Source organism: Hippopotamus amphibius, chromosome 12 (assembly GCF_030028045.1).
Source record: "Hippopotamus amphibius kiboko isolate mHipAmp2 chromosome 12, mHipAmp2.hap2, whole genome shotgun sequence".
NCBI lineage: Eukaryota > Metazoa > Chordata > Mammalia > Artiodactyla > Hippopotamidae > Hippopotamus > Hippopotamus amphibius.
Window position 1 is genome coordinate 4549357 of NC_080197.1, and position 26879 is coordinate 4576235.

A 26879-nucleotide genomic window follows, 5' to 3' on the forward strand; every position below is an offset into this window, starting at 1 on the left:
GTGCATCTTTGGGGAAAGGACCCAAGGAGCTGAGATGGTTAGTTTCACTGTTTATGAAGTTTCCCAGATGCCCTTTCTGTGGTTCCAATTGGAGTGTGTGTTCTGCGTTGCAAACTTCTTCAAAAGGAGGCAAGGCTAGGTGACCCTGTGACCCTCGCCCTTTGGTCTCCAAATACGTTCCCTGTGCGAGTTGAACCCAAGATCGCCCACGTGGAAGGAAGCATGGGCCCTGGCACTGGCCTTCGATGGACCCCCTCTTCGCCAAAGCCAAGGTGGACGGAGGGAGCCCTGTGGCCCTTGGCTGGAGGCTGGGGCTGGTGGAGGTGGTGCTGGGTTTCACCCGGGGCCGCCCAACCGCCCCAACCGAAGCTCAAGAGGGCCCCCTTGTGGAAACTCCCAAGAACAGCCCCATACGTGGTACACTTCCCCAGCGATGGGGCTGCTCTCTGGGACCCCCCCACATCTCTGGGCAGCTCTCAGACCCAAAGGCACTCAACAGAGACCAACAGGCTCCATCCTTCTCTCCTCGAAAGCTAAATATTGCTATGAGACAAGAAGATCCTTGGCCCCTCCGGGGAAGACCTGGTGGAGAACCAGTTCCCAAGGCCCCGTGAAGAGTTAAGCTCCTCAAGGTGCTGCCCCAAGATCCCTACTCCTTCACCCTTTTCCGGGAGTCTTCACCGTGATTACACAAACGTCTTCTTTCTTATTGAATGTGTCAAAACCTTGTGATTACGTTGCCAAATTCCTGTTCTATAGAACAATGGAAGCTTCAGTCTTCTGCCAAGAGAGCGAATACAGATTCAATCCAATGGGAGACTTCTAGACACACATTCTGTTTAGCAAACGCTGGCTTGTAACTACACCCTTCAGGGCAGGCACCAGAATGTTCTGTGAGACCCAGGCATGTTCAGAAACCCCGAGAGATCTCATGCTCTCTCTCTCCAGGCCCCAGCTCCCCGCTCGCCGCACCCCTCAAAGCACAGGGCTGAACGTTCGTATCCGTGGAGAGCATTGACCAAATTTTGTATAAATTATGAACATCTAAGGGTCCACCATGCAGATCTGGGAACACAGGCGCTAAAGTCGAGCGCAGGAGGCCTTGTCTCCAAGACACTAGAACATCTGGGTGAAACGGGAAAACCTTCCATCAATCAGCTTGATGCCTTGCCTATTTGGAAACAGCTGGGTTTTGGCTGGAATTTTCCAGTTTTCCTCTGGGTGGAAGCCCCGGCCAGAGCGAGGAATAATTAGCATTATCATGGGGCTGAGGGAGATTTGATGGGAACGGTTTTTGTACTGGAACATTCCTAACCAAACAAACAAACAAAAAAAAAACAAAAGAAAAACTGGCTGATGAGCTAGGCCTGGTGGGCCAGACTTTGTCTCCCAAACCCCCCATTCCTTTCCCATCCCGTGAGCTGTGTGTTTCCTCTTCCCTTACCAGGAAATGCTCAACACAGGCCGAGCAGAGATAGCTACCCGGGTCAGCTGCTCCCCTTGACAAAATGTTTTCAGTTTTGGAAACACAAACATAAAACAACCCCCATCTCCAAGTGGCACCAGTAAGGTCCACCTTTTTCACCAACCCCTTGGTCTAGCCCGAGCTGGGACTTTTCACGCGGAACAGGGGAGACAGTGACGAACAAAGCTATGTCCTTTCGATAGCCTTTCAACACACTGACATCTGAGTCTGAAGCCCTCCTGCATCTCACCGGCTCAGAATCATTCCTCAGGGCAGCTTTAAACTTTCTTAGCTCACCAAGCGAAAGAGGGCAGCAAAAGAAGGCACATGTCACAGTCCCGGGATGCTGCCGGCCTGGGGAGTCGTGTGTACTTTTTCTAGAGCACACCGCTTCTGAGTTTCCCAAGAATGCAAAGTCCATCCTGCCCCGCCCCCACCCACCCCCCAGCCTTGAAGCCTTGAAGGTAAAGAGCCTTGGATTAGATGGATAATGAGGTTCAATTATGGCCAAATGAGGGACATATGAGGAATGTGAAGGCCAGCCATCCACACCAGAGGGGAAGTTTAGGCTCCTTAGAATTCAAAGTTTATCTTCATAGTTCTGTGATTTGCTGGTTCTGTCATAGCATGCCAATCTGTAACCTTCTCCGGGGAGTTTAAACGGAAACTCTGTGTGCCTTTTGTGCAATGGCTTCATTGGAAAGCACATCTTTTGCTGTAGAAACACAGTGACGGCTGCCATTTCAACAGCCGGTTTCTGAAGCTTGTTGGCGAAACATCCTCTGTGTACCGTTGCACGCCAGCACATCTCAATTTGTAAAAGGCGGGCGCCTCTAATCAAGGGAGGTTATTTTTTGGGTGGGGATTTTTATTTAAAATGTGCATAAGCTTCTAAGCACAAACATTCAAGGTGAATTACCTTAAGCCAAGGATTTTGAAATAAACCAGAGGGTTTCAGACTTTTTTTTTTAAGCAAGAGAACACTTTTTTTCAAAGCAGATCTTAATCAGCCTCCCAGTACATAAACCAGAGCAAATGGTGGGGGCTGCTTGGGCTAAACCAGAAGGTGGGAGGCCAGAGTCCCGATTACTGGGTCTCCCCTTCTCTGCTGAAGAAAACACCTGTGGTCTTCAGAAACCAGCTTGAAAGCCTCTGATACAGCGAAATTTGAGGCACATCCCATTCTTGAGCTGGAGCTATGCTGGCCAGCACAGCAGCCACCAGTCACATGTGGCCCCTGAGCCCCTGAAATGTGACCCATCGAAACTGAGTTGTGCTGCGAGTGTAAATATACACCCATTTTCGAAGCCTTATATTTGAAAAAGCATATAAATTATCTCATTACTAGGTTTCATATTTATTACATGTTGAATGTATTACATACACTATTGGAGGCTGGATAAAAATATCATTAAAATTAATTTCACCTGCTAATTTTTAGCTTCTTTTAATGTGGGACTCAGTCTGTGTCTATTGAACAGTGCCGTGGAGCTAGGTGGAGCCTTCCCTGGGGATATAGAACCATATCAGGGTCCTGGTTTGCCTGGGGCAGGTCCCAAGGGTCAAAAAGGCTTTAAAGCCAAGGAACCAGCATCAGGTTCTTATGCCAATCTGGTCCATCCTCAAAACTCTTGGCAGGACTTGATGTTCAGACTTACATCTCCCTTTGCCTACTTCTCTTTCCTCTCTACCTGCTGGGAACTCCCTACTGACTACCCTTTCACCCTCAGCCAGATGCTTAGTGATCCCAATAGCTGCAAGCCTTCTCCTCCTCCACTTCCATTTCAAGCCTGACCCTAACAGCCACACACGTGACAGAAATCACCAGCCAGTTTTTAGGAGGGGAAACCCCAAGGGGTGGGAGACGTGTCAGCAAGAACTCATGTGCACTGGTCTTACAGAGCATACGTCATTCATTCATCCATCCACCGAGCTAAAAGTAGCAATCACAACTAGCACTTATTGTCTACTATGTGAAGGCATTGTTCTAAGTGCTGTCTATGTCTTGACACAGCAAATATTTATTTAGCATCCATCAGGCACTGTGCTAGGGGCTGGGGAATCAGCAGAGAGCGAAAGAGAGAAGGGCCTGTCCTCATGGAAAGGAAAGGAGGAAGAAAAGGGGAAATGAAGGAAGGAAGGAAAGAAGGAAAGGAAGAAGGAAGAAAGAAATTGAGGCACCTAGAGTGACACCTCAGTAGCAGTGAGCACCTAGCCCCCAGATGTTGGTTTCTAAATACCATTCTCCAATAAAAAGAACCAGGACTCTATGGAGAAATGGCTGATTCCAGGGCTGGGGCAGAAAAAGTACAAAATGAGCCTGGAAGATCTTCTAGTGCCAGATAATGAGGATGTGCTCAAAAAAAAAAAAAAAAAAAGATAAGTGCATGTAGGAAGGACCCAGGAGCTAAGTCGAAGGAGCTCCCAATGGGCAAATCAGGGACAATCTGAGCCACAAACTAAATAATGATAGCAATAGACTGTAACATATAAAATAAATATCCCTGAGTTCATGCTGATACAAATAATAATTGAATAAAGAGATAAACAGGGAAAAGGGACAGTGCTTCCTTGTAGCACAATTCCAATCAATAAATCCAGAAAGAATGATGAAACTAGAAAATGATCATTTGGAAAACACCACAGTAATCACTGTGGTAAGTAAGAATCGCCAGCGGTCATCAATAGATGCTGAAGTTAGTGGGGGGAGTATAATGGAAAACAAGATACTTGCATGATCTCTAAGTATATCCCCATAAGATAAGTATTAATTACAAAGAGGAAAGTAGTGATTTAACCATGGAGAAACCTGGCAGACACCTTCTTAAGCAAGTGGTCAAAGTTAACATCACCAGTGTTGGGACAAATTGACATCTCAGGACCCCCTGAAGCGATGCACTGAGAGGGGCACAATATTGCTTCTTTGGGGTTCCTGCCGAAATTGCATCAACTGAATTTAATCATGAAGAAACATCAGAAAACCCCAAATTGAAGAACACACTTCAAAATAATTGGCCAGCACTCTTCAAAAGTGTCAAGGTTGTGAAAGACAAAAACCAAAGAAGCATCTCTGATTGAAGGATGCTACAGAGACGTGACAACTAAATGTGATGTGTGATCCTGGACTGGATCCTAGACCGGAGGGGAGGCGTTACTGGGACAACTGGTGGAATCTGCATAGGGTCTGTAGACTAGTTTGTAACATGGGGTCTATATTAATTTCCTAGTTTTGATCATTGTACTATACCTATGTGAGATGTTAACCTTTGGGGAAACCAGGTATGCTAGAGCTCTTTCTACTGCTTTCGCAACATTTCTGTAGGTCTGAAATGATCTCAACTCGAAAAGTCAAGAAATAAAAGTAAATAGAAAACAGCAAGCAGGTAAGTAATTGAGAGAGGTGATGAGGGAAGGGGAGGGGTGAGAAGGGAAGGGGAAAGTAGCAGAAGGGAATGTTTGATGTCAGCCTGCCAGGAACCGCCGACTATGCTGAGACCCCAGCGCGAGGGGAGCACCCAGCTCGAAGCAGAGGGGGGGTGCTTTGGCCGAGGCACAGCACTGCAACGGCCCTGCAGCCGGAAAGAGTTTGCCGTTCATCCCTAGGAACACGCGGTAGAGACGTACTGTGGGGTGTGATACACGGCACCGGAAAGACAGGAAGACAGCTGATTTTGAAGGGCCTTGGCGGTCGTAAGGAAAAGCGTGGAATGTTACTCCAAGCGTGTTAGAAAGTTTTTGGTCATTGTGTAAATTTCCTTTGAGACACGATTCTTTGAAATTGTAATCCATAGTGGAACTACTTGATAAATGCCAGCCTCTCCGAGAGAACAGAAACTCTGGCCGTCAAGTGCCACCTTACACAGACATGTAACAGCCATGCAAGGCTCATGGAGGGGCGGAGGGGTGGATGGACAAATGTTAGGGTGCTGGGTGACCTGTGGCCCTGGGTATCGGTTATAATTGAACGGCATCCCCCAAAAGATATTTTCAAATCCTAACCCCTGGTACCTGTGAATGGGGCCTTATTTGGAAATAAGGTCTTTACAGATGTAGATGCAGTCATATTGGATTAGGGTGGACCTGAGTCCAGTGACTGATGTCTTTATAAGCGAAAGGAGAGGGAGGTTTGGACACAGAGACGTAGACACGCAGGGAGGAAAGGCGGCCCTGGGAAGACAGAGGGAGAGACTGGAGGGATGCGGCCACAAGCCGAGGATGCCCGGGGCCCCCAGAAGCTGGAAGAGGCAGGATGGACCCTCCCCTGGGGCCTCAGGAGAGACCACAGCCCTCCCCACACCTTGACTTCAGACTTCTGGCCTCCGGACTGTGAGAGAATAAAGTCCTGCCCTTTTCAGTCCCCCAGTTTGCCGTCCTTTGTGGTGGTGGCTCCAGAAGGCACAGCCACAAGGGGAAGTGAGGCATTCACCTTAGTCTCTCCTTCTTCACTCTGTGCACGCCCAGCCCCTCACCCCCAGGCTACTGACACATTCACTTATTAAATACTTACTTACTAAATATTATTTACTTAAAGTATTACTTAATTTTTTAAAACCCAGTTCAGACCAAGCCCCTTTTAAAACTCGGTTTTGTCCTGGGCAGTGTGGGCTGTGAAAGCACAATTTTGCTACAGTAACTGCTGCTGCTTTTTAACACCGTCTGAAATCGATGCGTACGCCCTGGAATAAGAAATACTCTGCCACTGCACCTAAAACCACCTGGCACGCCTCCCAGAACCGTGGAACAAGCCAGTTAGGATAGGGAAAAAAACAGTGCTTTTCTTTTGCTTTTTGCCCCCCAAAGAAAGGTATCTGAAGACCTGACATTTCTCCATCTGCTCTGGCTACAAACCCCACGTCTTTTCTCCACCCACCGCCCCCCCCCCCCCCTTATGGATTCAGACCTACACTTTTCATGATCTTTGAAGAAAACATGGATGGTGGACCTGAGTGTAAATCTTCTCCCAAGGCTCCATTTTTCATCTGGAAAATGAAGATAATCACGTCCACCTAATAGAAGTGTTGTGAACAGTAGATAAGAAAAGGGCACACATTTTTTATTCCACTTGTATGAAATACCCAGAAGAGACAAATCCACAGGGACAGAAAGCAGATTACTGGCTGCTAGGGTTTGAGAGGAGAGAGGCGTGGAGAGTGACTGCTAATGTATACAGGGTTTCCATTTGGGGTGATGCAAACTTCTGGAATTAGACAGAGCTGATGTTTGCATAGCCTGATGAGCACCTTAAATGTCACTGAATTTTAATTGTATGCTTTAAAATGGTTAAAATGGTGACTTTTATGTTAGGTGTATTTTACCACATTTTATTTGTTAGATAAGAAGCCACTGCCTGGGATAGGGTGGCCAAGTCTCTCCACCCTTTGAACCTCAGTTTCCTCGTCTGCAAAATGGGGGCATCGACTGACCCTGGACCATGGGTGGTTGTGCAGGTGACACCTGCTGGTCCATAAGGATGGCCGGCATGTGGAAGCACTGCATCAGTGCGCTGACAGGCTGCCTCCCCTGGGGTTACTGGGTGAGACAACCTCCACCAAGTGCCTGTGCTCAAGACAGACTCAGCAGATTCTTTCCCCCCTAAGACCCCAGGCAGGTTCCACACAATGTTTGCCGTGTAGCCTGCTGCATTCTGACTTGTGATCCCACAACAGGCTGGAGCAGATCATATTTTAAAACTCAGTAGCCTGGTCTGAGCAATTGGACGCTCTGGATTGAATTCTGCAGGTAATTTGAACGATGCGATCTAATTTCAAATGTCCTGCTCTTGTGAGTGCAAAAGCAGCATAATTTCTAATTAGTGGGTAAACAGTAAATAATGGATGGCGGTAAGTGGACATCACTGTTAATTAAAAATCCATGGTTGATAAAAATCAGCTTGGCCCACGCATTTAACTCAGTCTATCAGATCCCTAAGAAAAGTTGTGCGAGCCGGCCCACGGCACCATCTGCTCTTGGCTGCAGTTTCCTGAGCTCAGACTTTTCTAGTGGAGAAAAGAGGGAGAAAAAGAAAAGAAAATCTATAAGCTACCTCCAAAGCTGGGACTGGAAACCTTTCACGTGTTCACTTCTAATCGGTTGCTTTCATTTTTGCAACCTTGACGTTGAAGCTTCCGCCGAGAGGCAGTGTCACGCTTTACTCTGGGGTTTTTACAAAGAAGAAGGGCTCCAGTTGTGTTTTGTGTTTTGCGTGTACATGTTCTGAATAGGGGTGAGATTTCACCATATCTCATCGTCTCCTGACTCAATTAAATCCCACTTTCTCACAGAAAAACAAGACAAACTAAAACACACTTAGCAGGAACATATTATCTGAGGATTTGTGTCAAAATATAACATCCTAAAGGCGACATCTCTTCGAGGTGCCTTCAGAGAGTACCTGGGGGAAAGGCGCGTTTCCTTTTCAACAGAAAACATTTCCTCAAGAAACCAAGCTTTGTGGAAAGAGCTCCAATGTCATATTTGGGGCCCGTTTACGGTTTTGCTCTGAGACATAAGCTTGATTTTCCGACCAGGCAGATAACACCTACCCCCTTTAGACCATTTTCTTCCCTTTGCTCCCATCCGTTCCCCAAATCAACACATTCGCACACGCTTCATTGAAACCAGTGACGTTCAAATTTGCCCGCAGAATTGGGTCCAGGGACCCAGCGTGTGCAGGAGAAGCTGATTTCAGGAGCACAAGAAGGGGTGAGGTGTGGACGCGATGCACGTGTGTCCCCGCTCAGGGTTCCCGACGGGGCCAGGCTGGGACTCATCACCCCAACATCCTGGCTCTGGTCCCTGAAAGGCTAGATGTGCCTGTGTGAACACAGAAACGCTCTTTCCACACTGCCCTTGGCGTGGACCCACTCTGCAGAGCAGCCCTGAGAGCTCTTGGGGCAGCCCAAGGGCCCCCTGTCTGTGGGGACACCACACCCCTGGGGCATTGGTTGTTTATGTTCATCTCTCTCATGTGGCTGATTCAAGCCTATACATCCGGTGCAGGACACAGCAGGCATTTACAGAGACCCAGTGCTGCACCAGCATTTTCACGCGTTCGCTCATTCAGCCCCTTCCCCTGCCGGTGACGCACGAGGAGCCACAGTGAAGCTGTCAGGCCACAGCCAGCCGCCTGGCTCGGAGCCCGGCTTCCTCGCCTGGGGCAGCCTGGGCCCTGGGCCAGCTAAGCCAAGCGCACCGGGCCCGTGGCTCTGCCCATCAGAGGAAAGCGATGCGAACACCATCTCCTAGGGCCGCTGCAGCAGTGAGCTAGCGTGTACAAACATAAGATGATATAATAACAATGCACCGTCGGAACTCCGTTAACAGGAGCCGCTGATGCTACGTCATGGTCCCCCGCCAGCGTCACTCCAGTTTTCTCGGTGGGTCCCTGGGGACCCCAGGCGTCTCCTGGTGAGACCTCGGGCCTCCAGGAAAGTGAGGGATCCACTCAGAGAGCCTGAGGGAGGCAGAGAGTTTGGGGGCCACGGCCCCATCTGACCGCTGTGAAGGGGCAGGGACCCTTCGCGACCCTGACAGGACCACGTGACTGTGGGCTGAGGGGTGGGGGCAGGGGCATCATTCCCTCCTCGCGTAGCCCACACGCCCTGCTGGGCCTCCTTGACCCGCACAGCTGGTTTCCCTGGGCTGCCAGACATCGCCAGGCCCCCGCGCCCCTGACCCACGGGCGCCACGGGCGGGGTGGGCAGAGGGGCCTGGGAAGGCCCTGCAGGAGCGCGGCCGGCGGGTAGAGGAGCCGCCCTGAGCACAGCCTGTTGCTGTAACATGTGGACACGGCTCATCGCCGAGCTCCCACCACATCCCGCCATCTGGGCTGCATCAAGCCCGGCCCTCTGAGTGGGGTCGACCGTTTCCGACAGTTTCTAGGGGAGTTGCTGCTCTTTAGCAGCTGAAGGCCTTGGGGCTCTCACCTCTGAGCCACTCCTAGAAGCAAAGATCCCACGGCCGGGCCTGGCTTGTCTCCACGAGATGAGCCCATCTGGGGCGGGGGCGGCGGTCACTGGAGAGCAGGGGGCCCCAGGCCTGCCCCGCTGCTCAGTCTCCTCCCCGAGGCCCCGGCGTCCTCTCCCGGCCCCACCACCTACATCCCGAGCACCATGGCGTGCCCAGTGCCGGCCTGTCCCACAGGTGGGGACGGACAACACCCGGGCCTGGCACAGCGGAGGCACCGCGAAGGGAGTGGCCGTGAGGGGTGGGTGCAGGTCTGGCTGCTCCAGGGCAGAGGGCAAGCAGAACCCGGGCTCCTGGGGGAGGGGCTGCAAGACCCCTGTCCGGCTCCTCTGTCTGGGCCCAGCCTGCCTCCCGTCCCAGGTGCAGTGCCCGTCCACGACCGCCCGGCGGCGCTGGGCCACAGCGGGCAAGTGTGCAGGAGGGAGATGAGTCCAAAGGCTGATTCAAGGCGCCCCGATCTGGGGACCCCCTCACTGTCTCGGGAGCCAAGGAGTGGGGGAGGTGGGGGCAGACCCCTGCCTGGCTTTCTGCTGCCCCCGGGCTGGGAGGGGAGAACCCGGCAGATGGAGGACCAGGATGTGCGGGGATCGCTGACCCGGTCCCTCTGCTTTGCAGCCCGCACTGCAGAGGCGGCCGGGATGGCGGGGGGTGGCCGCCTGCGCTGGGAACCACGCTGCCAGCAGCCCCTGCCCAACAGAGCACCCGTCACCGCGCTGCTGCCCCCGCGCCTGGATGGGCCCTGGATCTCCACTGGGTAAGACCCCTCCGAGGTCACACTGACCACAGGCCCCTGGGCTGGGAGGCTTCACCCTCACTGAGCCTCAGTGTCCATGTCTGTGAAATGGGCACAATTCATTCAGTCATCCAGAGGCCTGCCAGCTGCCAAGCACGGGCTTGCCTGTCCCCTCCCCAGAGTGAGCCTGGGAGGTCGGGACTGTGTCGGCACACACAGCAAAACACACTTGTCCCGCACACTGAGCACCTACTGTGCAAACACTTACTGAGGAGCCACGGGGTGCAGGGGGAGCTGCAGTGGGGACAAGCCTTAAACACACAAAGTGATGTTAACTTGAGATGGTGAAAGAAATGAAATGGAGGATGTGAGAGTGAATGGCCTGGGAGGGTTCTTTTGAGGGCGGTCAGAGAAGCCTTCTCAGGAATGGTGGCGTTCAGTCGAGCTCTGAAAGGAGGAGTTGGCCATCCAGAGAGCTGGGGGGAAGAGCCACGCAGAGGCAGCAGCTGGTACAAAGGTCCTGAGGCCGGAGGAACAGGCCAGAGAGGGCCCAGGGGTCCTGCCTGCCCATCTAATGCTCCTTCTAACCTGACGGGTTAGCCTGACATTTCAGAGGTCCCACTGCTGCTCTGGGGCAATGGGCTTTGCGCTCTGTCCTCATCTGCAGGACAGCCACCTGGGTCCTCCCTCCCAGGGTCAGGGAGAAGGAAGGCAATGTCCTGCTCCGCGCCAAGGACATCCCCTCCTCCCCCACATCCCCTCTGGCCAGTCCCATTCTGGGGTCAGGGCCTGGACTTTCCATGTCCTCCCTGCACCTCCCGAGGTCAGGGAAAAATCCGACTGCCAAACATCTGCTAGTACACTGGGGGAGGGAGGGGACTTGAGTTCTGCAAAGCTGCTCTGAACACATTCCCAGGCTCTGCCCCCACCTCAACTCCGCAGGCCAGGTGGGATTCAGGCACCACTGGCTGGGGTCACTCTGAGACAGAACTAGGACTTGGGGAGGATGGGGACTGGCTGCAGGCTATTCCTGCCCCAAGACAACAGCATTCCAGATAGTTCTAGAAACTTCTAGTACTGTCTTCCTAGAAAGTCCCCCATTGTACCCTTCAGACAGGCTTTGCTGCTTTCTGGGAGTAGTGCAGGGAAGGACCCAGAGTCTGGGAACTGCCGAGATGTCTGGTGTGACCTGCGGTGTTCCCTGGGGCAAATCTTCCCACCCTCGGGCGTGTGAGTCACCTCTCTCCATGTTTAACTCCTGCCTGTACTGGTACTTACTTACAATTTTTCTTTAAACCAACTTGCCTTTGTTGGTGTAAATATATTCATGCATTTGTACAGCTTTATTGGGGATAATTGGTACACTGCACACATTTACAGCACTATGATTATTTTTAAAGGAAGCGTAATATCACTGTGGACATGGAGCCCTGAGCCACTTGCATCAACAGGAGGTAACCATAAAAAGAAAGTCAATGAAAACAAAACAACATCATTAAATTCTCACCTGATTCGCTGGCTGCCTAAGGCCCTGAGTCTGTTGCTTTGGGAGAAAAGGGAGGTTCGTGTTAAAGACTCATGAACTCCAACAGAGACTCTCTCCTTAATATAGCCAGAAAGATGGAAAGCAATGGGCGAGTGAGAACATTTTTCTCCTGCTCCAGCAGCCCTGGTATGAAACATATCAAGAAAATAACAGTACAGGTGGTGCCTGGTTTAGAGTAACAGTGTGCAGGGCGTACCTGCCTGCTCTTTTTCCCCTGGGACTCCTCCACCATCTGCCCCAGCTCAGCCCCAGTGGGAAAGTCCCAGAGGCTTCCTGATTCCCTGCCCAGGGTTTGACTGTGGGCCTAGGAGTCATGTTTTCATCAGCAGCATAGGGCCTGGGGTCAGGGCCAGCCCGCTTTGTAAATAAAGTTTTATTGGCACACAACCACGCCCACCATGTAGGTACTGTCTCTGGCTACTTTAGCTCCAGAATCACGATCTTGGGTAACTGCCACAAAGACCACCTGGCTCACAAAGACAAAAATACTTATTATCTAACCCTTCATATGAAAAGTTCGCTGACCCCTGGTTTAGATCAACAGGCCTGTCACAGACGTGGGTGAAACATGGTCGGTGGGGGCTCAGCATAGCAAAGGAGGAGACAGGATGTAAGCACCCACCATTCATGGTTTACTCAGCGAGGACCGGGGTTGGGGGGTCTGGTGTGTGTCAGGCCCTGGACCAGGTGCCAGACATCCCAATGGGGAGAGAATAGGCAGGTCCCTGCCTCCTGGAGCTCAGAGCACAGCGCTCCCCAAAGGGTGCAGAGGAGCCCCCCGTTTCTTAAGCTCCTCCCAGGTGCCACCGCGGTGCCGGCTGCTCCTGACGCGGTGCTGGAAACCCTGACTGTGGACCTGAGGCCTCCGGGTCCCAGAGGAAGAAGTCAGGCTCATACGCCTCTTGAGGGGCGGAAACGGGATTGGAACCCAGGTCCTCTGGCTGCAAAGCCTGTGTGTTTCTCGGGCCAGCGGGGACCCGCAGCAACCCACAGGGACCCAGGCCACGAGGGGGATGTGGGCTGAAGAAGGCAATCGGGACTGAATGGAAGGCAAGCTTCCGCGGAGGCCACTGGCAGGAGGGGAAGGCCCCCAGCCCCCAAAGTGGGGCTGAGATCCGTTGGGGAAACTGAGGCTGCGGCCCCCCAGCCCTGCGCTGAGGCCTGAAACGGACGCTGTGGGAGGGGAAGCCCGGAGCGAGGGTGGGGGCTCACGGCTCTGCCCAACCCCCTCTGCCCCCGCAGCTGCGAGGTGCGCCCGGGACCCGAGTTCCTCACCCGCTCCTACACCTTCTACCCCAACCGCCTCTTCCGCGCCTACCAGTTCTACTACAGGGACCCCTCGTGCCGGGAGCCGGCCCACTCGCTGCTCATCAAGGGCAAGGTGCGCCTGCGCCGGGCCTCCTGGGTCACCCGCGGCGCCACCGAGGCCGACTACCACCTGCACAAGGTGGGCATCGTCTTCCACAGCCGCCGCGCCCTGCTCGACGTGGCGGGCCGCCTGGACCAGAGCCGGGCCGGCCGGGCCTGCGCGCGCCGCCTGCCCCCCGCGCGGGCCTGGCTGCCCGGGGCGCTGTACGAGCTGCTGGGCGCCGGGGCTGAGCGGGACTGCGCGGCCGCCCTGGGCTTCACCATGCACGAGCTCAGCCTGGTCCGCGTGCAGCGCCGCCTGCAGCCCGAGCCCCGGGCCGCGCCCCGGCTGGTGGAGGAGCTCTACCTGGGCGACATCCACACCGACCGGGCCGAGCGGCGGCACTACCGGCCCACCGGCTACCAGCGCCCGCTGCAGAGCGCCCTGGTGAGTCTGGGGCCCTGGGAGGGCGAGCTCTGAGAGCCTGTGGGATCCGTCCCTGCCTAGGGCCCTCTCTACACCCCTCCCCGGCGCTGCTCTGCTTGCCTCAGGACCTTTGCACATGCTCTTCTCGCTGTTGAGACATCTTTTCTCGGGTCCGGACAGAAGGAACTCCTGGGGAGCCTTCTGGAATCTGGTCCTCCCGACATTCTCCTCGTGGACCCGGCGGGGTCTCTTCCTGCCCCTGCTGCCCACAGGCAGGTCCCCGCCCCCCCTTAGTTCTTGGCTCAGATGTCCCCTCCCCTCCCATCCCCACATGGTTCCCAGCACTCGGCACACCCTGGGTGGCACTGTTTGTTTACTGGTTGACTGCCTTCCCCAATAGCACTAGACCCTCCATGAGAGGGATGCCCTGTGCCCCTCCGTGTCCCCACACCTGGCCCAGGGTCTGGCACACTGTCTGGGCCAGTAAACTCGGGTGAATGCACTAGGGAGGCAGCTCCTCCAGAGCTCTGCCAGGTGGCGGCACAGCTCTCGGGAGGCCCCTCTGGAAGCTCCATGTGGACCAGCTGTTGCCCTGGAGCCAGCGGCACAGAATGCTCCTGTCATACACCAGGCAGAGCAGCGCTTTCTCAGACTCTGACGGTTCTCAAGATGCCAGCACCCAGACATCTCCTTAGAAAGCACAGTCAAGTTGCACGGGTCTGGCCTGGGGACGCGCAGGGGGTCCATGGACCACCCTCTGGGCGGGAGGCTGCAGTCGAAAGGGAGCGGCCCTCTCTTTGAGATGCACCCCCCCACCCCCACCCCAAAGTGGATGTCATGCACGCCGATTAACCTAGACTTTAAAGGTATCACAAACACACTGCCCTGATGTGAAGAAGATCTAATAGCCCTTTTTTGTCCGATGAGCACACAGGCAGAAAGAAACTGAACGTTATGTATGTAACATTCTTCTGGCACATAGCACAGAGCCTGGCGGGCATGGCTAAGGGCCTCCTGACCGCTCCAGGGAGGCTGGTGAAAGCCCAGGACCCCTCCTCAGAAAAATGTTTGTAAAAACATAAAAGACATGAGATTTAAACAGAAACCAATTCTATTCCAATAGTTACCCAAATCTTAAAACACTGTGAGGTGGGAATACTATGAGTGTGAAGTCTTCATTCCCCCCCGCCGTTTCAAAGCAGCGATAGTGTAAACAGTGTTTCCCGTATCTGCAACACTGTCAACATGAGACCGGCCACCAAGCAGAAGGTTCCACTGAAGCTACAGGGGTTTGATGCCCACATTCACAATGAGAAGAAACTTCTGATTTTAGGTTGAGGTTTCTAAAAATGAAGTTGAGGTTAGGACTCTGGGTTAAGAATGTCTATAAGAGACACCCAAGTGATATTTTTCAAAAATGAGGATGGAGGGAGGGAGGGATGGATGGATGGATGGATGGATGGATGGATGGATGGATGGAGGAACGGATGAGTCCAGGCTCCTGAGTGCTCTTTGAGCCCACAGGCAACCGTCACATATTCACCATGTATTGAGTACCTGCTGTATACTAGACACTTAAGGAATTAAACCAGATGGGGCAACATCTCATCCCTGAGAGCAGCCGCTTGTCAAAGCATCCCCAGTGTGTGTTGGGCAGGGTGGGGGGAGGGGGGAGGCACCAGGTTTGAGCCCATCTGCTCTCTCTCCTTCTCCCATCTCCCTCCCCCCAGCCCAGAACCTGGGTAGTAGAGAAGAAGCATAACAAGACGTTCTCATAATCAGAAAATCAGCCTGAGTTCTTTTTGTGACCTCGAAATGATTCCCTTTCTGACAGCCAGTGTTCTAAGCTGGTCTGACGTTCATCCTGCTTCGAGCGGAGAAGGCGCTGGCCATGGGGTGACTACTGGCACCCAAGACCTCATTAGGAGGGCAAACTGCTCTGAATGCAGAGAGCACAGACCCCAGGGCACGGAGGATGACAATGTCATGTCTCCCCAGGCGGGGCTCTTGGGCCGCAGACTCCTGCCCTCCTGCTGCCTGACCAGCCAGGATGGCCCATGTAACCTTCAATGCAGTTGCCAAGCAGGACACACAGGACCAGCAAGGCAAGATGTACGAATGTTACGTTATATGTCCGCTCCGCAACTGCCCACCTCCCCATAAAAAAAGAAAGACAGAAAGAAAGAAAGAAAGAGAGAGAGGGAAAGGAAGGAAGGAAGGAAGGAAGGAAGGAAGGAAGGAAGGAAGAAAAAGGAAGATAATTTCAAAGAAGGATACACTGCAGATAAACCCCCAGATAACGAATTAGTTGTTACCTTATGCTCTCCAGGGCCCAAGCCTTGCCCACAACCCAAACCAGATGGTAAACATGAACATTTTTAGAAGTTAATTAATTTAAAACCAATTTGATCCCCAAATTCATTGCCTGGATATAGAATCCTAATCAATCAGCCAACACTCGAGCAAAATCATCTAAGCCTGGTGTCACCTCTGGGGGTTAATTAGAAACTGCTATGTGCTGTTGGTATAACTTTATGTAACAGGCTTAAACCAGTAAGAGTTTGGCTTGCGCACAAGTGTGAATTCTGCTGGCTGGGGCCTTGTTTAACACGTGCAGCTCCAGACCTCTGCGCAATGATGCCCGGAAGGTTTTTGATAGAGACAGGAACTTTCTTCCATCCCCTTCCAGAGGTTCAGAGAAGGAAGTGCTTTCTCTCTCCCTCTCTCACCTTCAAGTCTTGCTAGCTCTGCATTTGTTTCTGCCATGCAGAAAACTGCCCCAAATTACCAACCAGCATCCCCAGATATCCTGTCTGCAAAAGATATCTCTTTTGAGGGAGAAAGGCAGCCCTGAGATTATTCTGATGTAATGCATTATGTCCTGACAATACACATTAGTGTAACAACAGTTGGAATGTGAGTTAAAATGCCTAAATTAGAGGAGACTCTGAGCTAGCATTCCAATTGCCAGCACTCCAGCTAACTACCCAGCTCTCTTGCTTCTTTTTGTCACAAACATTTCTATAGCCATTTATTAGCATTTCCAAGTACCTTCTAGTCCTCTGGGTCAAAATCCCCCAAACAAAAACTAATAGCGTTTTCAGTATTATGGAAATCAAGGCAAGTTTAGGTTCATCATAGAAATAAATAAGAAGATCTTATAATGTAGCAATCCAAAACAGAAAAAAAAAAAAAAAAAGGAAATCGTCCAGTATTTTTTTTCTAAACCAGAACTCCCAAATGCCCCCTTGTTTGGCATGAAACTCAACTAACAGCAGTCTGTGGAAATCTTCTGTTTTTTGCACACACACACACAAAATACTGGAGCTGTTTTCCCAGCGGGGGCCTCAAGATGCCTTTCCCCTCCCCTGTCCTGTGTGCACTCCTGACCCTGAGTTTCCTTCTGGAACAGCAAAAGCTGGGGATGCTTGCTTTGACAAGTGGCTGTTCCAGAACATTTACATTTCAGAATGATGCTCTGAACTAAATTCTAGGCTGCAGCTCCCTTAAAAAAAAAAAAAAAAAAAGAAGTCTGCATCTGGTTTCTTTTTGGCCTGGACTGAGCTTTTTCACTCCAAAATGCGGACTGACTACTCCCACACAATTTGGTTTAGCATCTGCTTCCTGTTGATGTGTTTTACTGTAAACCCAGCTCAGGAGACTTTAGAAGACAGGGGCAACTGTAAATAAGGCCAAAGGAAGAGGAAAACAAATGCACAGCCTCTTGGGCAACTGAGGACTGTGGCCGCACCTGATAGCGTGGCAGGGCTGGGTTTCCAATTATAAATAACACAGGAATGAACATCTTTGTGCCAAATCTCTTTGCAACTTTTCAGCCATGCCTTAGCACAGACCCTCAGCAAGGGGGTTCCAAGGGCATGAGAATTTTAGTGGCTCTAAGGTAACAGTGCATGAAAAATGCTCAGCATAGCTCCTGACCATTAGGAAGCACCTGGAAAAGAATGAGTTGGGGATGCGGGGAGTAACAACAGGCGAGGAGAAAGATCGTCCATGTTAACGGTCGAATTTCAGGACCAAGCAGGCTGGGTGAGGGAAAGGACCACTTCTTTCAGATCCCAGGATACGAGTTCCATGTCTTCTTCCTTCATTCACCCAATACACCTGCTGTGAGCAGGTGCCCTGCCAGGCCCTGGGGATGAAACAGCCCCAGAGAGACAGTCTGAGCTTCCTGGAGCTGACGATCCAGTGAAGGGCGAGGGGTAGAGAGAAGAGAAGATAGGGAATGACACGGCTCTGAGCGCTTTTTACAAAGGGCTGAGGCCCACCATACAAGGGGTGGTCGGGAAAGGTCTCTCTAAGGCCTGTCTCTGAGCTGAGACTTAGAGGTCGGGAAGGAGGCAGCCAGGCCATGTGCCAGGGGGAGTTCCAGGTAGAAACAGCAGCAGGTGCAAAGGCCCTGAGGATGGAGGTGCGACTGAGGTCTGAGAAGAGTGACGTGGCCGCGGGGCCGGAGGCGGGGAGTGAAGGGTGTGTGGGAGGGGCCGGGGGCAGGCCACTTCGGCCGCACCCTGACTCCCCCACTTCAGACGGTCACCCCCTCGCCTTTGTCTCTGCCAGCACCACGCCCACCCCTGCCCGGCCTGCGGCCTCATCGCCCAGTCTGACGAGCACCACCCGCCCGTGCTGCCCCCCCAGGCGGCCCTGCCCCTGCGCCTGGGAGGCCGCTGGGTCAGCCCCGGGTGCGAGGTGCGCCCCGCCGTGCTCTTCCTCACCAGGCTCTTCACCTTCCACGGGCACAACCGCTCCTGGGAAGGATATTACCACCACTTCTCGGACCCCACCTGCCGGCAGCCCACCTTCACCGTCTACGCGGCTGGCCGCTACACCAAGGGTACGCCGTCTGCCAAGGTTCGTGGCGGCACCGAGCTGGCGTTCCAGGTCACACGGGCCCGCGTCACCCCCATGGACCGGGTCACCACGGCCGTGCTCAACTTCTCCGAGCCGAGCAGCTGCGGGGGCCCGGGGGCCTGGGCCCTGGGAGCCGAGCGGGACGTCACGGCCACCAACGGGTGCCTGCCGCTGGGCATCAGGCTCCCCCACGTGGAGTACGAGCTCTTCAGGATGGAGCAGGACCCCCTCGGGCAAAGCCTGCTCTTCATCGGACAAAGGCCCACCGACGGCTCGAGTCCCGACACCCCGGAGAAGAGGCCCACATCCTACCAGGCGCCCCTGGTGCTCTGTGACGGGGGGGCCTGGGGCCTCTCCAGGCCCCCGCAGCTGCTGCAGGTGCCCGTCAGCGTCAGCACTGGGGGGCCGTGTCCCCCCGTGGCCCGTCTCCCTGTCCTGCTGGTTCTCGGGCTGGCCTTCCTCCAGTGGCTATGAACTTGGTCTCTGACTCCCAGGCGGTGCCTCAAAACACTCGTCTGACCCCGTGGACTCCCTCCTGACACAGACCCCTCCGCCCGTGACTGTCCTGGACAGGTACGCAGCCCGGCCACATCAGCTCAGCCTGTGTCCCACGTGGCTCAGCACCTGAGTTTCAACAGCACCTGCAGAGTCTACACCACGGCCAGCGACGAGCACCGTGACCGTGAACTCGGGCACTGCAGCGACGTCAAGTGCTCCGTGTTTCTAAGTGCTCACTCCCGACTGCCCTGGGCAGCGCGAGGACCAGAGGCGGGGAGTGACCCGCCCCCGTCTCCTTGTCCAACGGCACCCCAGTTCTCTCCCTGAGCCCTCGGGATTCAGTGAAACGGGAACACGGTTCCGCAGGTGCACACTGCCACCGCTCTGCTGAGTCTGTGGGTTGTTGTTTAAAGATTATTAATTCGTATTTAGCAATACAGACTCAAACTCGAACCATGAATTAAAGATGCTGCTTCGGGCTTTCAGTTCGTCTCAGCTCGCTGGCGGGGTCTCATCCCTTTGGGGGCAGCTCGGCTTTCTTGCGTTCTGACTGCTGGTGTCTGTCTGCGCCTGCCTGTGCTTCTGCGAGTCAGGCCTCAAGCTGTCAACACCGCGTGCGGGGAAATCCAGCCCTCCCGGGCCAGCAAGCGAATAAAGGTTGGCCCCATCTGAGTCGAGAAGCTCAGCCTCCCTCGCCCACACCAAACACCAGTGCGTGGGACTGGCGGCTGGGGGCAGGTCTCTGGAGGAAAGCGGCATTTCCAGCCTTTGCAAAGTAATTAATACTAATGACAGCGGGAACACTACCGCGCTCTGTAATTAGCCCCGCACAGGCGTCATCTGTTTTCAGGACTCCCTGTGCTTGGCTGACAAGGAGGGAGAGAAACCTCCGATGCGTCTTTGGGACCATCCTAGGGTCACGGGGCTACCCGGCCACATCTGGAGGAGGCAGAGAGCTGCACTTCGTCCAGCTTGCTCGCTGCAGGGTTGATGTGCTCGTGTCCTCTGCTCAGAGGGGGGCATCGAGGTGGGGACAGGCCGTGCCTTTCCAGGGACCCTGCCTGTGCTCCCAGGGCCTCGTCTGTACCCTGCGAAATTAACTGGCATCCTGGTGGGCTCGAGCGTTTCCGGGATGCTGTGCCCATGATTCACACCCTCCTTCCTCTGCCCGAATCCTGTCTCTGGCTCTTATCACAGATCTTGAAGAGTTGTCTGTGAGGCTGATGATGCTTTCAGAGGGCAGCCCTTGTCCTCTGTTCGACTGTGTGGGGTTCAGTCAGCCCGCTGAAATTGCCCTAACTTACCTACCCATTCTTCTTAAAAACAAAAACAAAACCAAAAAACCACCACGTTAATATTCTCTGTAGGTCTCAGAGAGCTATGAGTGTTCCTGACGTATTTACCAAAGTACATGAAATACTTAGATTATTTACGGTCTGATACTGCATCGGTGTGGGGGGTGGGGCGGTGTTCCTGGTGGGGATGAGGGTGGGTGGTGGGAGTGTGTCCACGGCTGAGCAAGTCTTGTATCCAAGGCTTGAGGCAGCCATACCACCATTTATCATCAAATTTGAATCTTTTAATAAAATTAAACAGCCTGAAAAATGTTCCGGCTGGTTATTAAAGTCAACCAAAGGGATTATGGTTCTAAATAAAGGAAGTGAATTGTCTTGCAGAGAACGTGTGAAAGAGAATAAAACCAGTGGAGGTAAACCCCGGCTGTCTCTGCTACGCACCCTCACTTCATGCCACTGCCCTGTGCTAATTAAAGCTCTCTGGGGGCTTCCAGTGCACGCAGAATAAAATCCCAGGTCCAGCCATACCTCCGCTTGCCCTGGCTGCATTGGCTTCCTTCTGTTTCTTGATCATACCAAGCTGTTTCCTGTCTCAGGACCCTTGCATGTGCCACTGCACCTGCCTGGCACCTCCTCCCTCAGATCTGCAGAGGCTCGCCTCCTTTCATTCAAGTCTCAGACCACATGGCACCTCCCCAGGGAGGCCACCATGAGCATCCCTCCCAAAAAGCAGCCTCCTTTTGCCTGCTGTCCTGTCTACCCATCCCATCACTCTGCTTTATGTTCTCCATGATGTTTACTGCTCAGTGTCTGATTTATTCATGCTTATTCTCTGCCTCAAGGGAAGGACTGAGTCAGTCACTGGGATCTTTTCCAGCAGGTTCAGCTGTACCTGGCCCATGGCAGAACTTCAGTGAGTACAGTTGGGTAAACCAAGGTTGAGGATCCTGGTAAACCTTTACCAGCGAAGAAGTCACTGCCACTTGCCCAGCATGGCATCCCTCGAGGGAGGCCGCACAGTGCAGGGTGTGACTCTGCAACTTGCAGAGACAATGCGGGCTGGAAACAGAGAGGGACCAGCCCGAGGCCACCGCAGCCAGGCCCCAGAGCCCGAGAGCTGAGCCTCCATCTCAGGGTATCCCTCGGGGGCTCTGGTCCCTGGCAGGGGTGGGATTCGTGACTGTATTTGGGGAAAGTAGTTCAGAGCTGCTTTGTGGGACTGGCTGAGCCTCCCCTAACTAGGAGGCCCGTGCTCATGAAGAGAGAAGGTTCTTGGCCCCACTGACTGGACTCAGGCACCCTCCCATCCCTGGCTTCCTGATTCTTGGAGCATTCGATGCTGACAGAAAATACCAGGCTCTTTTCTCCCAGGCAAGAAGCCACGCATCCAGACTCTGGGCTCCCGTGAGGGGCAGGTTTGGGGTCAGAAGACTGAGGGGATTCTACCAGGTATGGGGACCCACCTTATCGTGAAGTCTGGACCCTCCGCATAGAACCCAAGATAGCTGTTAGCAGAAGACGGGAAAGTAAAAGCCACAGTTCTAGTTCAAAACAAAACAAAATTAATGTTCTCTATTATATGTTCAGTCACGTTTAAAAGGGGAAAAACAAAAGACCCGTGCCGTTTATAATTTCATAGCGCAGGCTCCCAGGAGGGTAAATGAGCTTTTTTTTTTTTTTTTTAATAAAAAGTTTAAATTGTATACAGGTCTCAGAGGCCCATTAACTAACACATGCTGGTTATCAAAAGAAGTGATTTCTTTGCTTTCTCTAAGCCACTGTGTTTAATCTCCCAGTGGTGCTGCTGGCCTGAGCGACGGCTCACGGTGACACAGCTGTGCCGCCCTGCCCTGGTCCCTGGGGCTGGTGACTCAAGCAGGAGCGGGGAGGGGCAGAGCTTCCTGCTGCAGGGCGGGTCCTGGCCCCGGCCCCCTTCCAGCCAGTAGTGGAGTTGGGCGGGGAGGGGGTGAACCTGGGCAGCAGCATGTGACCCCCAATCTGCTCCTGATGGCCTTAAGGAACAGACAGCCGGGTCCCTGTCACACACCACCTCCATCAGATGGATGTGAGCACGGGAGTGAATTACCTGCCAACATGCCCGAGGACTCAGCTTCTCAGCTTCCAGGCCGACCCCCCTGCAACCCCTGGTTCCCCAGATCCTCCTTTTGCCACCTCTGTCCTCCATCAGCCCCAGCCAGGTGGCATCCCTGCTACAGGAACTTGGTCCCTCTCCCGCTGTCTGCCTCAGTGCCTTCTCTCCCTGGAGCGCCCTGCCCACCCCCCACCCCTCCAGCCACTGCCCACCAGGACACCCTTTCTATTCCACCACAGCAGTTTTCCGGATCGCAGATTCTCGATTTGCTGGTTTCCTTCTCTTCTGTCAGCCCCTTTCTCTAGAGCATGAGTTCCCGGGCAGCAGCCTCATCTGCCTGGTCCACTGCTGCACCCTGTGTGTGGGACAAAGCCTGGCACAGAGTGGGGCTCCATAAACACGGGTACTTGAAGAAATGCCCTGAGGCCTGGCTGAAGTGCTCTGAATTCAACCATCAAGGTGATGACAATATACTTCAAATACCAGCTTGGAATTTTGATTTTATTTTTTTTAATAAGATGGGCAGAGCAGAGATCTGTGATGTTGAGGGTCCTTGTGTTCTGCTAGCCAGGCTCTCTCTAGGAAGGACAATAGGGACAACTGCTGTCCCAGAAGAGGGGGACACAAGGCCCAACACGGGGCCCCCTCAGCCTCACACACGCACCTAAGACCCTCCCATCTTCTCGCGGCTTCAGTTTCCCCACCAGCAAAATGAATTGAAACCTGATAATTCCTGGAGCCATCCAGCCTCAACACCTGGAAAGACCGTAACTGGCGAGTGATTCTGGAGACCCTCAGTGAGAATGAGTCTTTTCTCAGTGATGTCATATTTATTGCCTAAGGGCTATTAATTAACAACTTACTACTCTTCCTCCTATATTTGGTATTATTTTAATCCCTCAGTAGAAAAAAAATAACAAAAATCTTAGGTGGCTATTGCTTCTGTTAAAATCAGCCATGTGAGTTTAATAAGACCTACACATATTCATTGACTTAGCATCCACCATGAGCCAAGGACTATACTGGGTTGCCTTGGAAGGAAGGTCTTCCAAACTTCTGGCTGAAGTGGTCAGGTGGAACACGCTTTTCCCTCCACTTCCCTCTGAAGTCCCAATAAATTACAGAAAAAGAATTAAAAGGCACAAAACCACACAGATAAACAAAAAAAGGAAAAGAGAAAACAGCCGAGAGATGTCAGCAAAATTCTGGAATCTGGAAAGCTGATGGGCCACTCTTCATGGACAGCAGGCTACAGAAAGTGAAAGGAAAGGGCTGGCAGGTTGGTTGAGGGGTAGAGTTCAGGAGCACATCCACTCGTGCCCTGAGGGCTTAGGAACTGGAGGCCCAAGTCACCTCCGAGGCGGGAGAGGAGTGGGGCTGAAAACAGGAGGACCATTTGCAAGTCTATAAAAGGAGTTTTGCCCCCAGACCTTCTCCCTAACCCCTCTAACAACCAGAAGTTTAATCTAGGGATCTTTGGGCCTGGAAACCATCCAGGGCAAGGTCAGGTATGAAGCTGAAAACAGAGGAAGTAAAGACAACGCCACACGTGAAACAGTGAGGTTACACAGTCTCTTCCTTCTTGAGAGATGATGGTGGATTCATGCTGCCAGGAAGGAGCCTGGAAGAGTCCTCTTTAGAGAAATGAGCCCAAGCTAAACCCACTACAGATACTGACAGCTAGACATTCCCCAAAGAGGTGTCTGTTAGGTCCTTACCCAGTTAGCTTTCATAGAAACCCACCATTCAACAAATTCCACCTTCACCCATGCAGCTTCCCATCAGCTTTTTAGTGCTTCACTAATAAATACTTAAGGACAGTCAAGGATCACCAGGCATTTGAGAAAACCTCCAAAATGTCAAAGACACAAACCTAGTCCAAAGTGAGTAGCAGGTGTAGATAATGCAGGAGATAGAACAACAACAAAAACTATACTACCCTCAGGGAAAAGAACGTCAACCTTTTAAAGACCATAACCATTTTTCAGTCTTTCATATAGAACATCAAAACAAAAGCTTCTAGAACAACAACAAAAGAACTATAATATCCTCAGTAAAAAGAAAATTATATATATATATATAATATATATCAAGAGCAGGTTGCTATAGCAAATAATAGTAAAAAAGATAGAATTCTTGAAAAGGATAAATATGTTAGCAGAAAAAAATCAAAAGAAAGTTGGAAATTAAAGTCAAAGAATTTCCCCCCAAACAGAAAAAAGATCAGGAATTAAAATGGCCTTCGACTTCTTATGGGCAACACTGGAAACTGGCAATCAGAGAACAAAGCTTCAAAATCCTCTGAATGATCACCAACCTTGATTTTTATACCCAGTACAACTATCAACCAAGTGGGAGGGCAGAATGCAACACTTCCAGAAATGCAAAGTTCTCAGAAAAATAATCTCCCACATACTCCTCCATCAGAAACCTGCTAAAAGATGTGCTCCACCAAAAGGAGGTAGTAAAACAAGAAAGAGAAAGCTAGAGATCCAGAAAACAAGAAATCCAACCCAGAAGAGAACAAAGGGAGTTCCCAAGATGAAAGGGAGGGAAGGACCTTCCTGGGATGAGAGCTGTGCAGCAGGCCTAGGAAGCCATCAGTCCAGAGAGTAGCAAGGGAATGCAGAGCTCCAAGGAGGGATCTTTCTAAGAAAAAAACACAAAAATCCCAGACTAACTAATGTGCAAATGTACTAAAGAGAGTTATACTTCTGTTGGAGTCTGGGGCTGAATTTATCATAGAAACTAAGCAAACAAAGCACTGAGATTTAGTTACTCCGGGGGGGGGAAAGGATTATGGATAAAAGGGAAATATAATCATAGAACATACAAGGCAGAGCTGTGAACAATATTTTAAGTAGTCTTAACCATGCAAAAGGATACTGACATAGCCAGAAATGATGACATAACTCTCTGAGAGGGACAGCGAAGGAGACTCTGCTTCAGACAGGGGTGGAGAGAAAGGTTACTGGAGCTACATCCTTATCCTCCTTAGAAGGAAATCAATAGATAGTATCTAGACATGAGAAATCAAGAAAAACTAATACAGGCACATTATTCAGAAATACAGAGGTTAACACCCAGAAGAATTAGTGCTAAAATGGCTGCCTCTAGGCAACGAAAGCCAGGAGTGCTGGGGGTCTGCTGGTTTTCATTAGGAGCCTGTTAGAACTATTTGACTTTTTATACCATGTACGTGAAATGCTTCAGTTAAATACCACAAGACCAAAGCCAATGACAAAACCTAGAACGTCCCTTCAAATTGCTTTTAATCCAGTAAAGGGACAGAGAGCTGGGGGGCAGGGGTGGTGGGGTAGGGAGGGTGCCGTAGAGCAGGTAGTCCCGGCTGATGGGAGAAGGTAACACCTTCAGTCTGCAAAGTGGGCTTATCCTCAATGTCTGAGACTGAGGGAAAATATCCAAAGTATGATAGGGCCACAGGGACTGGATGGCTATTCTTTGATGGTTTTATCATTACTAATAGAAGATACTTCTGTTTTGGGAGTCACATTTAGGACTGGCAATGTGACTGCAAGGAGGGGCTAAAAATCTAACAGTGGGTCTTGGCTTGACTTTGAAGAGTTCTGCCTTCCATACACATTTTCCTAACATTTTTGAAATAGCATAAAGGTATATTTTTCCAAAAGCCATAACATGAATTTTGTGTTTCTCCAAAGTTTTGCTATTTCTTTGCTTCTTTGACATGACCCTAACAGTCAAACATTGCTAAGAAAACAGAAAACAGAAGTTCTACTTGAAGAAAAAAAAAAAAAAATGAAGTCGAGACTCCAAGTACAATCTCCAAGGGTATTCTCAGTTTCTGACGGGGCATGTCACTCCCATTACAGGACCCTGGCAGATTCTCAGGGAGCAGATTTGTCTACTAATGCCCTAACAAAAGATAATGGCAAATTGGTGTGGTTATCTCCTTAGAAAAGCACCTTTTGTTATTTAAAAAGGCCTCCATTTCACAGCTTGGATTTTAACCCTTTAAGGATTACCACCATTTTCAGTCCCTCTTAAGGAAGCTCCCTACGGACTGGGAGGCTGAAACATTCCACCTCACTCGCATCCTCTGTGGACTCCATAGTCTAAGGACACTAGAAATGTGACAGGAGGCATTAAGACTCGCGCAGCAGGGAGCCTGCTCGTGCAGGTCAACAGTCCGAGCTCAATTCTCTGGCCACAAAGTTTGATTTCCTCCCCCTGCCCAATCACTTCTATACCTTTTGATGCATGTGATCTTCCTATTAGTAAAATCATGTACAAATTCCTATTTGTACATTCATAAATACGTGTCCTCAGAATCTTCATTTTTGCTGTTCTATCATCAGCCCTTTGTGTGGCCTTTTAATGTCATTGCAGATCCTTTACCATATGAAAAGCTGCTCAACCTCATGCAAAGAAACCATAAATTAAAGCTGGGAAACTAAGTGCACTTTTCAGATGAGCAAAGATCAAAAAGGTGGACGATGCAACACACTGGTGAAGGAACAGGGAAGGAGGCAGCGCTGGGACCACGCCCACATGCCGCCACGTCCTCTGGAAGACAATGTGGAAGCACGTGACCAGTGTGACACGCAGGCACCCTTTCCTGTTTCTCTTCCAGGAACTGTCTCATGATATGCTCGCTCATTTA

The 26879-nt window shown here is 51.8% G+C and overlaps 1 protein-coding gene across 1 annotated transcript; it reads left to right on the forward strand.

The window, feature by feature from the left end:
- Positions 1–245: 245 nt before the first annotated feature.
- APCDD1L (APC down-regulated 1 like) lies at positions 246–18826 on the forward strand. The gene is made up of 7 exons (XM_057702239.1): positions 246–417; positions 8109–8167; positions 9608–9671; positions 9791–9931; positions 10046–10184; positions 12952–13504; positions 18062–18826. The coding sequence occupies exons 1-7, from the start codon at positions 246–248 to the stop codon at positions 18824–18826; spliced, it is 1893 nt and encodes a 630-aa protein (XP_057558222.1).
- Positions 18827–26879: the final 8053 nt, after the last annotated feature.